The 13,762-nt window shown below is 42.5% G+C and overlaps 1 protein-coding gene across 1 annotated transcript in view; it reads left to right on the top strand.

Annotated features, from left to right (window-relative positions):
* Window positions 1–613: 613 nt before the first annotated feature.
* The window catches only part of TRPA1 (transient receptor potential cation channel subfamily A member 1), a gene marked incomplete at its 5' end in the record, with an annotated part of 62,255 nt that continues 49,106 nt past the window's right edge, over window positions 614–13,762 (top strand). The window contains 7 exons of the mRNA XM_084621736.1: window positions 614–730; window positions 2,501–2,663; window positions 3,146–3,321; window positions 8,163–8,270; window positions 9,547–9,655; window positions 11,177–11,322; window positions 12,743–12,879. Of these exons, the coding sequence (XP_084477862.1) occupies window positions 614–730; window positions 2,501–2,663; window positions 3,146–3,321; window positions 8,163–8,270; window positions 9,547–9,655; window positions 11,177–11,322; window positions 12,743–12,879 (956 nt within the window). The remainder of the gene's footprint in view (window positions 731–2,500; window positions 2,664–3,145; window positions 3,322–8,162; window positions 8,271–9,546; window positions 9,656–11,176; window positions 11,323–12,742; window positions 12,880–13,762) is intronic.

Here is a 13,762-nt window from a genome sequence, read left to right on the forward strand (position 1 = left end):
CTGGGAGAGCCTTTATCCAGACCTGAAGGAGAGCCCTGTGTGGCTCAAAAGCTTGCCTCTCTCACCAACAGAAGTTGGTCCCATGTACCTCACCCACCTGGCCCCTCTAGGACTGGCAGCTGTGAATCTCCCTCTCACAGGCCCCTGGGAGGGCGCAAAATTCACCCCCTTCCCTCCCTCCCTCACCGAACGCTCTCCTCGCCCCCTCAGCACAGTGCTTCGCTCCTGGCCGGCAGGGGAAAGACCCCGGGCTCAGCCTCCCTGGCGCAGCTCGGGAAAGGGTTCCCTGAGTCGTGCCGGCCGGGGTTGCCGGCTGGTGGAAAGGCGGCGGGCAAGGGTTGGTCTCCTTGGCCAGGCGGGGAGACGTTTCCTGAGTGCCCCCAGCGCTTCGCGTCCCTAGAGCCTCTTCCCGCTGCGGGTCCCCCAGCCTCGTCGGGCTCCCGGCGGGGGCCGCCCGTGGGGGAGCTGAGGTGCGCGGCATGAGGCGTGTCCCTAGCCGGCCGCGCTCCGCGCCCTGCCGCCGGCGCCTCCCCCCCCCCCCCCCCGCCGGCGCGGGACTCACTCGCTGCTCTCGCTCCCTTCCAGGTGGCCGGGGCGGGCGGCGGACAGAGCCATGAAGCGCGCCCTGCTGAGGATGTTCCCGCCGCGGGACAAGGCGGCGTGCGGCTCCTACGAGGGGGTCGTGTGCGAGGCCGATGCCGCCTCCCTCGCCTCGCAGGACGTCTTTAAGGTCGGTGCGGCGAGAAGCGGGGCAGACGGGCTGGCGAACGGGGCAAGGACGGGGCTGGGCAGGCGCTGAGGGCGCGGGGAAGGTTCTGCCGGGGGGGGGGAGGGAGAGGTGTCTAAGGGGGGAAGATGGGGGGCTGAGTTGTCTAAGGTGTGGGGGAGGGGATGGGAGAGGCTGGAGGCAGCAGAGGGCGTGGGGCGGGAGGAGGCTTGGAAGGGTCAATGTCAGCAACCCTCTGTTTCCCCCTACACCCACTAACGCCCCGCGCCCCCACACACTGTATTTCCACGGATAACAGTCCAAATGCACAGCCCGGGGGGGGGGGGGAGGAAAGGAAAATGCCGCTTGAGAACTTGCCTGCAGTGATGGTGAGCCCTGTTGGTCCTCAGATGTTCGCTACTGTGATATTGGGTATCCCTAGATTATTATTAGCTAGTATGACATGAAGAAGAGCTGTGTGTGGCTTGAAGGCTTGTCTCTCTCACCCACAGAGTTTGGCCCGATACAAGACGTTGCCTCACCCACCTTGTGTCCCTTGAGAACTTACCAGAGTTTGATCTAAGGTTACTTGGTATATTTGGGGGTGGGATATTGACAATTTAGATGTTAATGGTGCGAAAGCTTTAACGTTTTGAATCTCAGTGTTTATTCTCATTAAGTAATGATTGTCTGACCCCTTCTATTGTCTGACATGCATCTGCATAATTTCCTGCAGCTGTGAACATTTTAATGGATTTTTTTTCTCCAAAGCAGTCCAGAATCCTGAGGGCACAAGCCCCCTCTCCTTGAACTGTGACTTGGAGGTGCAGCCCCGAATCATTCTCAATCTCAGTGTAAAGTTCTGTTCAGGGAAAGGGTCAAGATTGTTTATTTTCCTTCATCGTTAACCTCTTCCCCTCCTGGACACAGGGGAACAGAATAGAGGCTGGTGGGTGGGAAGATCTTTGACTTTATGCAGAAGGGAAAACAGTTGAGTCTAGATTACTTACATTTTTGTTAATTTCTTTTTGCTGCTTGTCTTGAGTTTGATTTTGCACTCATTGAAGTCAATGGGAGTTTTGCCATTGACTTCAGTGGAGCAGGATTTGATTCCTTCAGCATGGAGTTGTGCAGTTGGTGAGCTATGGAGGTTTCTGGTTATACCAACTGCAAAGAGCACATACTCATTTCAGTATTTGAATACAGCTATTTACATGCATTATCAGGCTGTAAGACAGGAGCAATAATATGAAAAATATACGCAATTCATGTGGTACTTTCTGATTCTTATTCTTTGCCATTCTTTTTAGCAAAAGGGAAAATTAGAAGAAGTTGGAGTAAGGATGTTGAATTACACTTATACTTTTAAATATTGTATTTCATGTTTGGATTGGTGTGAAAGTGTCTGTTTTTTAATTTTCTGTTGCCAGCTGGTTTATATATTTGGTTGATCCATTTAGTTTGTCTTTGATATATTGAAAGCTCAAATCAATTATAAGATTTTATATGATAAATCAATGAAAAAGTTGAACATTTTCAGAAATAACTGCTTTTACTTTTAGAAACTAATTGAATGGTAAGGCCAGGAACAAATCACACATTTATATGTCACATAATGAAAAATGTGTGCAAGGTCCTAAGTAAAAGTAATGTAGTCCAACTGCTTTTGAAACTGATAGGCAAACAAGACAGAGAGAAATTTTATTCTGATCTACTTTTTAGCATATGGTGTTACTAAAGTCTTGTTTAGTGGAAAAAAATAAAGCAATTTACAATATTTGCACCCAAAATTAGGTGATTTCAGATGGAAGTGCTTGCAGATTGCGGAGTTTAATTAAGAAAAATCGTTCTGGGCTTAGCAAATTGGATGAACTGAAGGCCACTCCATTGCATCATGCTGCAGGAGGAGGTCACATAGAATTAATGGAGATGATTTTAGATGATTCTTCCAATGAAGGTAATACTTGATTAAATTATCTTCTGTATCATTAAATAAAAATAGTTTAAATAAAAGCATCCATTACTTCAATGGTGTAGATTGGTGTTCGGACTTATTACTGCCATCTTCACAGAGGAATCACGATTTTCTTAACATTGTTTTGGTATCTTTGTTACATGTTCATCCTTGCTCTCCTCTGTTGTTGTATGATGACATTTTTAATGTAATATTACCTCTCAATCATAACATTGTGGATTCAGCATAGGACATAATTAATTAATTGTAATTCATTTATAATGTAACTGGCACCTTAGTAATAGCAGCAAGAGTCTTTCACAGTTGATGATTTATTTAAACAAACCTACAAACAAACCCAGTGACAGAGAACCTCTACTGAAAATATATTTCACAGGAAAATCAGTTGTCTATTAACTGCATCAGAACATTTGCCAGCTACATGTTTATTGTAGTATACTTTGTTTTTTTACCTTTTGACCTAGCGCTAAATGTGATGGACTCCTCTGGAAACACCCCATTGCACTGGGCCACAAAAAAAAACCAGGTTGAAAGTGTTAAATTACTTCTCAGCAGAGGCGCTAACCCAAACATTCTAAACTCCAGTATGATGGCACCTCTTCATCTAGCTGTGCAGTGCCTTCACAATGAAATAGTTAAGGTAAGATTATAGTCCAAGTAAATATACATGCATAAAGGGCTCAAGAGCCCCCTGGGCACACAATTTCACTAGTTGTATGCAAAATTCCAAGTGTACAAATTCACACACAAGAAGCTTATACCCACTGAAAATATAGCCCTGTAAGTTCTTCAGATGGCAGGTACTCACAAAAGAGATAAACTACTCAAAAGTTGCTAAGCAAAAGTGACTTACCAACAAAGTTATCCATTAAGATTTGTTCTGACCATGGCTTTTAGTAAGAAAACTTGGTTTTTAGTAAAACATTTTATAACCACGTTGAAAACAATTTCAATACAAATATTGATAAAGCTGAAATTAAGCAAATTAAGCAAATGGGACTGTTCCAAATCCTGAGAAACAGAAACAACTTTCAGAGTAGTAGCCGTGTTAGTCTGTATCCGCAAAAAGAAAAGGGGTGCCACAAGTACTCCTTAGAGACTAACAAATTTATTTGCGCGTAAGCTTTCGTAGCTTATGCTCAGATAAATTTGTTAGTCTCTAAGGTGCCACAAGTACTCCTTTTCTTTTTGCGGATACAGGCTAACACGGCTGCTATTCTGAAACCTGTCATTATGCAAGGCACTGAATTTAGCCGTATGGAGTGGAAATCTATCAACTTCATGAAAAAACTCGTACAGATACAGATAGACATCATCTTCCTTTCTAAATGCAAACAGATGGACATCATACCAAAAGGGCTGAAGGTAAAAAATCCATTACAATCTACATACCACACAGACTATGCTGACAGATTGTGCCACACACTCCCAAAGAAACTGCAGAACCACCTGATCAGCATCCAATATAGCAAACAGGGAAAGATTAAGAATGAGCTCTCAAAACTGGATACTCTCATAAAAAACCAACCCTCCACACAAACTTCCTTGTGGCTGGACTTTACAAAAACTAGACAAGCCATTTACAACACACACTTTGCTTCTCTACAAAAGAAAAAGGACACTAAACTATCTAAACTACTACATGCCACAAGGGGCCACAACAGTGGTTCCTTTAACCCACCCAGCAATATTGTTAATCTATCCAGCTATACTCTTAGGAAAGATTCTTCTGCTGGGCTATCTTGGGGTCTCTCGTTCTGCCCCTCCACTCCCACGAACATGATACAGTTCTGTGGTGACCTAGAATCCTATTTTCGATGTCTCTGACTCAAGGAATATTTCCAACACACCTCTGAACAGCATACTAACCCACAGAGATCTTCCTACCAACACTACAAAAAGAAGGATTCTGGGTGGACTCCTCTTGAAGGTCGAAACAACAGACTGGACTTGTACATAGAGTGCTTCTGCCGACGTGCATGGGCTGAAATTGTGGAAAACAACATCGCTTGCCTCATAACCTCAGCCGTGCAGAACACAATGCCATCCATAGCCTCAGAAACAATTCTGACATCATAATCAAAAAGGCTGACAAAGGAGGTGCTGTTGTCATCATGAATAGGTCGGAATATGAACAAGAGGCTGCTAGGTAGCTCTCCAACACCACATTCTACAAGCCATTTCCCTCTGATCCCACTGAGGGTTACCAAAAGAAACTACACCATCTGCTCAAGAAACTCCCTGAAAAAGCACAAGAACAAATCTGCACAGACACACCCCTAGAACCCTGAGCAGGGGTATTCTATCTGCTACCCAAAATCCATAAACCTGGAAATCCTGGACGCCCCATCATCTCAGGCATTTGCACCCTGACAGCAGGATTGTCTGGCTATGTAGACTCCCTTCTCAGGCCCTACTCTACCAGCACTCCTAGCTATCTTTGAGACACCACTGACTTCCTGAGGAAACTACACCATCCTGATCTTCCTGAAAACACCTTCCTGGCCACTATGGATGTAGAAGCCCTCTACACCAACATTCCACACAAAGATGGACTACAAGCCGTCAGGAACAGTATCCCCAATAATGTCACGGCAAACCTGGTGGCTGAACTTTGTGACTTTGTCCTCACCCATAACTATTGCACATTTGGGGACAATGTATACCTTCAAATCAGTGGCACTGCTATGGGTACCTGCATGGCCCCACGGTATGCCAACATTTTTATGGCTGACTTAGAACAACGCTTCCTCAGCTCTCGTCCCCTAATGCCCCTACTCTCCTTGTGCTACATTGATGATATCATCATCATCTGGACCCATGGAAAAGAAGCCCTTGAGGAATTCCACCATGATTTCAACAATTTCCATCCCACCATCAACCTCAGCTTGGACCAGTCCACACAAGAGATCCACTTCCTGGACACTACAGTGCTAATAAGCGATGGTCACATAAACACCACCCTATACTGGAAACCTACTGACCGCTATACTTACCTACATGCCTCCAGCTTTCATCCGGACCACATCAAACGATCCATTGTCTACAGCCAAGCTCTACGATACAACCGCATTTGCTCCAACCCCTCAGACAGAGACAAACGCCTACAAGATCTCTATCAAGCGTTCTTACAACTTACAACAACAGTACCCACCTGCTGAAGTGAAGAAACATATTGACAGAGCCAGAAGAGTTCCCAGAAGTCACCTACTACAGGACAGGCCCAACAAAGAAAATAACAGAACGCCACTAGCCATCACTTTCAGCCCCCAACTAAAACCACTCCAGCGCATCATCAAGGCTCTACAACCTATCCTTAAGGATGACCCATCATTCTCACAGATCTTGGGAGAAGGCCAGTCCTTGCTTACAGAAAGCCCCCCAACCTGAAGCAATTACCAGCAATCACACACCACACAACAAAACCACTAACCCAGGAACCTGTCCTTGCAACAAAGCCCATTGCCAACTGTTTCCACATATCTATTCAGGGGACACCATCATAGGGCCTAATCACATCAGCCACACTATCAGAGGTTTCAGAGTAACAGCCGTGTTAGTCTGTATTTGCAAAAAGAAAAGGAGTACTTGTGGCACCTTAGAGACTAACCAATTTATTAGAGGCTCATTCACCTGCACATCTACCAATGTGATATGTGCCAGCAATGCCCCTCTGCCATGTACATTGGTCAAACTGGACAGTCTCTACGTAAAAGAATAAATGGACACAAATCAGACGTCAAGAATTAGAACATTCAAAAACCAGTTGGAGAACACTTCAGTCTCTCTGGTCACTCGATTACAGACCTAAAAGTCGCAATTCTTCAACAAAAAAACTTCAAAAACAGACTCCAATGAGAGACTGCTGATTTGGAATTAATTTGCAAACTGGACACCATTACATTAGGCTTGAATAAAGACTGGGAGTGGATGTGTCATTACACAAAGTAAAGCTATTCCCCCCCCTACTGTTCCTCACAAGTTCTTGTCAACTGCTGGAAATGGCCCACCTTGATTATCACTACTAAAGGGTTTTTTTATTCTCTCCTGCTGGTAATAGCTCACCATTCCTGATCACTCTTGTTACAGTGTGTATGGAAACACCCATTGTTTCATGTTCTCGGTGTATATAAAATCTCTCCACTGTATTTTCCACTGCATGCATCCAATGAAGTGAGCTGTAGCTCATGAAAGCTTACACTCAAATAAATTTGTTAGTCTCTAAGAAGCCACAAGTACTCCTTTTCTTTTTGCAGAAACAACTTTGAAATTTTTAGCAAAACTATTTCCCCATTTGTTGACGAGGCATATGTTGTGTAAGTAGAATTCTGGAAGTTACTAGCTCATGCATTTGTTATAACATCACCAGAAAAGAACTTTTCTAAATTGCATCCAAACTCTTCTGATAGTTTTCTCAAACACAAAAAGGAAGAAAACACCACTGTGGTCCATAATGTAACTAAAGTTCTGTAAGATGTCAGAGATTCCCCTAAACAGCTGCCAAAACCTCCAGCTTCCTCCTCACAATTTTGCACATATGCATTGTCTGTTAAAAATAAATGTGGAACACGGAATTTGAAAATTAAATTCTGGATATGGGCCTAAATTCACCTTCAAGACTCTGCACAAGTCTGCTCATGCTTACATATATGCTCTCATGTCTTCCCCCGCACTTTCCTCTATTTAACCTAACTCTCCCTTTGTTTCCCTTTCCAAAAGCTAGTTAATATGCCAAATTCTCCAGTGCCGACAAGGCATATGGGAGCTATTTGAAAGGGAAATAAAGTAAAGTTTATTTAGCAAGAGAAAACACAGAGAAATATAGATAATATCTAGAGACATTTAATTTTTCTCAGATCTCCCAGAATCCATTGCTTCTTAGACCTGTTCTGGTAACTTTGTTAGATATCCAGACAGCAGTAGAAATTCAGTGGTATATAGTTCAGTGCCAGTGTAAACACAGGGCAAAACTGAATCAGAACTTGGCCCAAAATAGTATCGCTAGTGTGTAGTCACTTTACTGTTGGTGCTTACAGCAGTATTGTCCCACTAGTTCAATTACTAGTGACTCTCTACTGTAAACATAAGCTTTCTTTCCCTGGCCTACTCTCACCTGTATCTTCTTGCACTGTGGTACATATATCTGGAACTCCTTTCCTCTCCTTCTATTACTCTGCATGCTGTTGGTGCGCCTCAAACAGAACACTAATAATAAGAAATGATGCATGATAAGCAATTAAATTAGTTCAAAATTTTAAAGGTTCTCTTTTGTGATTATTCGCCACGATGGGCAAGAATGGTGTCCCTATCCTCTGTTTGCCAGAAGCTGGGAATGGGTGATGGGGTGGATCATTTGATGATTACCTATTCTGTTCATTCCCTCTGAAGCACCTGGTTTTGGCCACTGTTGGAAGACAGGATAATGGGCTAGATGGACCATTGGTCTGACCCAGTATGGCCGTTCTTATGTTTACTTTCTAGGTGTTGGTCCAACACAGCAGTACAGATGTTAATCTGGAAGGAGAAACTGGCAACACACCTATAATAGTAGCATGTTACAAAGAAAATCCTGAGGCACTGACGCTTCTGGTACGTAGAATGATTTGATTTCCCCTAATGTTCTTCTGCTTATCTTAATACAATGTGTTGTCTGTTTTTCTACTTTGTATAGCTCTGCTTAACCAAAGAAGTGTAAGCATAAATTAAAGCCCCAGTACGGCAAGTTGCATGAGCCTGAGTGGAGCCCTGTTCACTTCAATGGCCTCTTATAATACTGCAAATAAGTGTGTCACATCCTAGTGCTCTCATATAGTTCCATTAGATGTAAGGGTGCATCTATTTGCAAAATTGGTGTCTTAAGCTAGAAAAAAGACATTTTAACATCTTGCATGAGGTATATTTTTTTTTATTTTTTCTGAAATGCAGTGTGTTTTATCTGCCAGCATATGCCTGTCTTTCCTTGGGAATCTTTTAAATCTCTTTGTACCTACAGCAGCACTATGAAAAAATGTGTTAACAAGATTCTTGAGTGCATTATGTTAAAACAATGCCCATTCCTGAGAAAAATAGCTTGTCCTGGCCAAGCTGGAAGAAAGAGAAGAGGCAATGGATGTAGTTTAATTAGGCTGCAACTTTATTCACTTAAAATATCTGGGAATACCCACCAATAAATCATACAGTGTGGGTCATCATTATTTCCTTAATTGTTTTCTCCTATTTGGGAGAACTTCTGTGTGCCCTCCCCCTTCCCAACTTGGTCCCAGTCTGTCGCTGGGACCCCAGCAACATTGAATGATGGTTATGGGGGACTGGAAAAAGGGGATTAGGGGTTGTCTCCCCACTGTACCAGACGTTAGGAGTCCCAGCCCCATTTTCCCAGCTTCCTTGGGGGTGTCTTCCTCTAAATCCCTTTCCAAATCGAGTTTATCAGGGAACTGTATTCCCTCTGTACCTTGTGCCTACACTGGACAGCTGCTACACCTACTATCTACTAAGTTTCCCCACTGGGTCTCCAGTCTGCTGTGAGAAAGGTGAAAAAACTCACTCCACTTTGGTCCAGTATATTTAAAAAACCCCAGGAAACCCCAAATGAAATGTGATTTTGGAAATGTGAATTTTAGAAAACCATTGGGTAAACTTCAAGCATGCTCCTTGAGGAATTATACTTCACTGTTTATTGGATTTATATATATATAAGTCTAGCCTGCTATTCTATTTTTTTTTCAAATGAATCATGTATTTTAAAGATCATCAAAACATAGAATAGACACAGACATTACAAGTGAGAAAGTACATCTATGATAACGTGTTATTTGGTCATAATTTGCAGCATGCCATTTAACTATATGTGAACGCTATTTTTCAGCTTGAAAATGGAGGAAAGTTATGTAAATCAAACAAAACTGGATGTATGCCTGTCCATGCAGCTGCCTTTTCAGGTGCAAAAGCATGCATGGAAATTATTTTAAAAAAAGGTAAATAAATGTTCCAAATCTCTTTTGTTTCATCCTTATTAGTTATAGGTACTGTAAATGAGTAGCCTCCTCCCAGCTGCGCTCTCGTGGCCTCAAGGCAGCCCTTCAGTTGGCCCCTCGCCTCATTTTCCCTTCTGAGTCCCCAGTATCTCCATGGAGGCTTATCTTCTAATCCACACACAGTTCATTAGTAAAACGTAGTGCAAATAGTCCACAGTAAAAGTTCCAAAACATAGTCCATATCATGCCAGTACAAGTAGTCCTTAAAAAGCACATTATCCTTTTGGCCACTGACATAACACCAACCACATTCTGGCATCTTCCGCTGTACCTGGACTCTTTGTCAGTCCTCTGTTCCTCAGCTATGACAGCTACTCCAGGCCTTCCTTTTGGGGGGCAACCCCGCTCTCCTCATGGGAACTCCCAAAGCCTCTCTTCTGGGAGTATCCTCCTTTTGTTCTTTCTCTGGATCCAGCTCTCCAGCAAGGAGACATCAGCTGGTAAGCCCCTCTGCTGCTCCCCCTTCCTTCAGCCTTTTCTGGCTGTTGGCTCTGGCTTAGAGCCAGGAGGAATCCCTCTCTCTGCTGCTGCTGCTCCTCCTCCTCCTATTATTACTACCTTTAGCCCTCTCCATCCTTGGCTTTCTGACTTGAGGATGCCAGCCAGCCAGCAAACCCTTCTTGCTGCTCTCCTGCCTTCAGACTTCTCCCAGGGACTGTCTTCTCTCTATGGCAGCTTTCTCTCTCCCTTCTCCTGTCTGACTCACCCTGCTCTGACATTTAACTGACCTTTTATAGGCCCCCAGGTGCTGCCCCATCCTCTTAATTGGCCCAACTGGGAGCACCTAGACTGGGACAGGAGAACTGAACCCAGTTTCATTTAATGGGCCACCTATCCTGTTACAGGTATGTCTATAGTTGAGCTGGGAGGCTTGTGTAGATGTACATCCATGAGTTCTGCTTGTGCTAGTGCCTAAAAAAGAATGTGTCCATGGTGGCACAGGCGGTGGCTCAGGCTAGCCACCTGAGTACGTACCCAGGGGTCAGGTGGGATTATACTTGCGGCAGCTAGCCCAAGTGGCCGCCTGTCCTGCTGAGACACACTGCCATTTTTAGACACTAGCTTGAGCAGAGCTAATGCGGGTAAGTCTTAAGTGGGCTGGGAATCACATCTCCCAATTCAAATATAGACATACCTGTAGTGACACTTAGTGCGTATTTAGTACTTTGCTTCTCAAAGGGCTATGCAAAGGTTTTGATCCTGCAAACATTTACACACTATAACTCTCTACAAGTTCAATGAGCATGCTCCAATGAGTAAAGTTACAGATATGGCTAAGTGCGTGTACAACGAGGGCCATAACTCATATGCTCAGTGCATTCACAGAACTCCATGAGTGTTAACAGGAGTTACATGTTGGTATTAAGGGGGAAAATATATCCCTATATTTGTTTGTTTTTTAAATCTTGATTTCTTGTGTTATCTTTATTTAATATGTTTGCATTTTATTTTCTTTCTCAGGTGAAGAATTAGGTCATTCTACTGAAAGTCACATCAATTTTACCAATAATGGAAAGTGCAGTCCTCTCCATCTGGCAGTTCAGAGTGGAGACTTGGAAATGATTAAAATGTGCATCGAATTTGGAGCACAGATTGATCTGAAGCAGGTAATATAATATAATACAATGCATAATCCCCTTCGTTTTCAGTTTTAACTAATTTTGTCGAAAAAATCACAGGTTTTACAGAAAGTAATGTTCATTTTTTTCCGATTTTACCCTATTTTTGTATTATTCAAATATATAAAGATAACTTGTTTTATTAGGAAAATACAATGTCTTGCATGAGATATATGTATTACAATAAAACATCAGTCTGTGTGTATATGAAAAGCTGCCTGTTGAAGTCAGGCTATGTTTTAGTCTAGAAGATACGCACAATAAACAAACAGGCAAGCATGCAAGCTCTGAAGTGCGTGCGCATCTGAACCTACTGATGAATCTCACACCCATTGCGTGCAGGTTTCAAGCTGTTAGCAGATAACAGTTTAAAGATTTGACATCCTAAAATGGGAAGATAATGAAAATCTGTATCAGAATAAGTTTCAGAACATAAGGAAGTATTTGAAAGTTTTAAAAAAACAAAAACAGGAGAAAAGGATTAAATTGAGTGTATGCACTGCAAATGATGTGGCCCAATTATTTAATGTAAACATTTATAGGCTAATAGTTCTAAGTCTACAAGAGTAAACTGTTTATTCAAATGAAAAGTTTTATTTGGGGCTTAGAGATATATTGTTTTCTTAAACTCAGAGGTGGCATTGTGTTTTGAGTTCTGTTTTTAGTTCTGCAGCAAACCACATTGAATTCCATTAATCAAAGCATTAATCTACTGAATACTTTTTTCCCATCCTTTAGTCCACTGAAATAAACCTCAATATTTACCCATGTAATCTACGTTTCTTCCACCGATATGGCATCATGAAAAAGACTATTTCAATTCAATGAGACTTTCTGATCATTAAAAGTTATACATGTGTAGCCAAAAGGAAAAACACAGGACCACTCAGACATCTATCAAGGGTGGATATGATTCACCCAGTCAAACAGATCACATATAAATAAGGGCTAACAAGCAAACAATTACTGTTTATAAAATGAAGAAATTGGAAAATGTACCTCAGGAAATAAATCAAATATAATAATTAACATGACAAAAATGACTACCTATAGATGATTTCCTCTGCTTTAGCATCCAACCTTCAAAGCTACTCACTGTGGCCATTATTATTCTAGCTACAAAGGACAGCTTGGACTTTTTCACAGTCCATCTATGTCATTCAGTTCAAGGGGCTGCTGTTCAATGACTAAGAGTATCTGGTAGACCTTAAAAATTATCTAATTAACACTGCATTATTCCTAGACTTCTGTGGCCTAATATGTAAGAGTCCAAGTGTACGAACTGAAGTGTGGTCTCCTGCATGGCAATTCATATCACTGAAGTCAGGCTACGACTCATCTTTTAAGCAGATAGAATTGATTGAAAAATCATTTGATTTTAAATTGTGCCGTATAATCCTGTTTGCAGAATGAAAAATGCACAGCTCTTCATTTTGCTGCCACCCAAGGAGCAACTGAGATTGTTAAATTAATGATGTCATCCTATTCTGGTGATGAATCTATTATTGATGCAGTAGATGGGAATAAGGAAACACTGCTTCACAGGTAAGAGAATCCTCTAACATTATATTCATAATCCCTGTTTCAGTTCCAACAATATCCAACAGTATAACTTCAACTGATGAGAGAAAACAGGGGATGAGCATCCACATCTGGAGGGGTTTCTCACTGATATGGGGATTCAGTAGGTAGGTGATCTCACAAGGATACACTGTAATTGGTTGATTGGTCAAGCTACTGGATGCCTGGTGTCCTGTGCCTAGGGTCAAGACCAGAGAGAGATCGAGATTCTGGCATCTCAAATGGTACATTCAGCAATGTACACTGCCTCTTTGAACTGGAAAACTACTCTAGTGTAGGGTCAGTGGGCAGACAAGCTGAAAGAAATTGCAGTACTGGAAAAGGGATACTCATGGGAAGATAGAAGACGACATTTTGGAACTATCAAAAGCCTTTTGAGGCACCAGGCCAAATAAATGCTAAACTTGGTTTACCAGGATTCAGTGGACCTTCCCAAACAAATGAATGAACAAGGAATGTTAAAAACGCACTGGAGTCTATTTCACTGTTCTGTAACAAAGCCATTTAGTGCCTGATTTTCAGAAAAATCACGGTGCAACTGCACATCCATGCACAGTTTCTATGCCTGCTTATGCAAATCACGCATTTGTAAATGGCCATTTTTACATGTAATGGCATCTCAGCCCGGAGTAAATTAAAGCAGCAGCAGTAGCAAGATCAGGATTTTGCTGTTGAAGAAAGGCAGGAAAATAGAAAAGCAGGCATTCTGCACAACAGCAGATGATTTTTGTCACCACCCAATGAATTTTGGCTGAGGAATGTGCCACCAGGCATCACAAGAAGAGTTCATTGTTAACAGGATTCCTCAGAAGACTCCATAAGGTAGGTAGGAGCTCTAATCTGTTAA

The sequence above is a fragment of the Lepidochelys olivacea genome (genome assembly GCF_965140295.1).
Source record: "Lepidochelys olivacea isolate rLepOli2 genome assembly, chromosome: 2".
Classification (NCBI taxonomy): domain Eukaryota; kingdom Metazoa; phylum Chordata; order Testudines; family Cheloniidae; genus Lepidochelys; species Lepidochelys olivacea.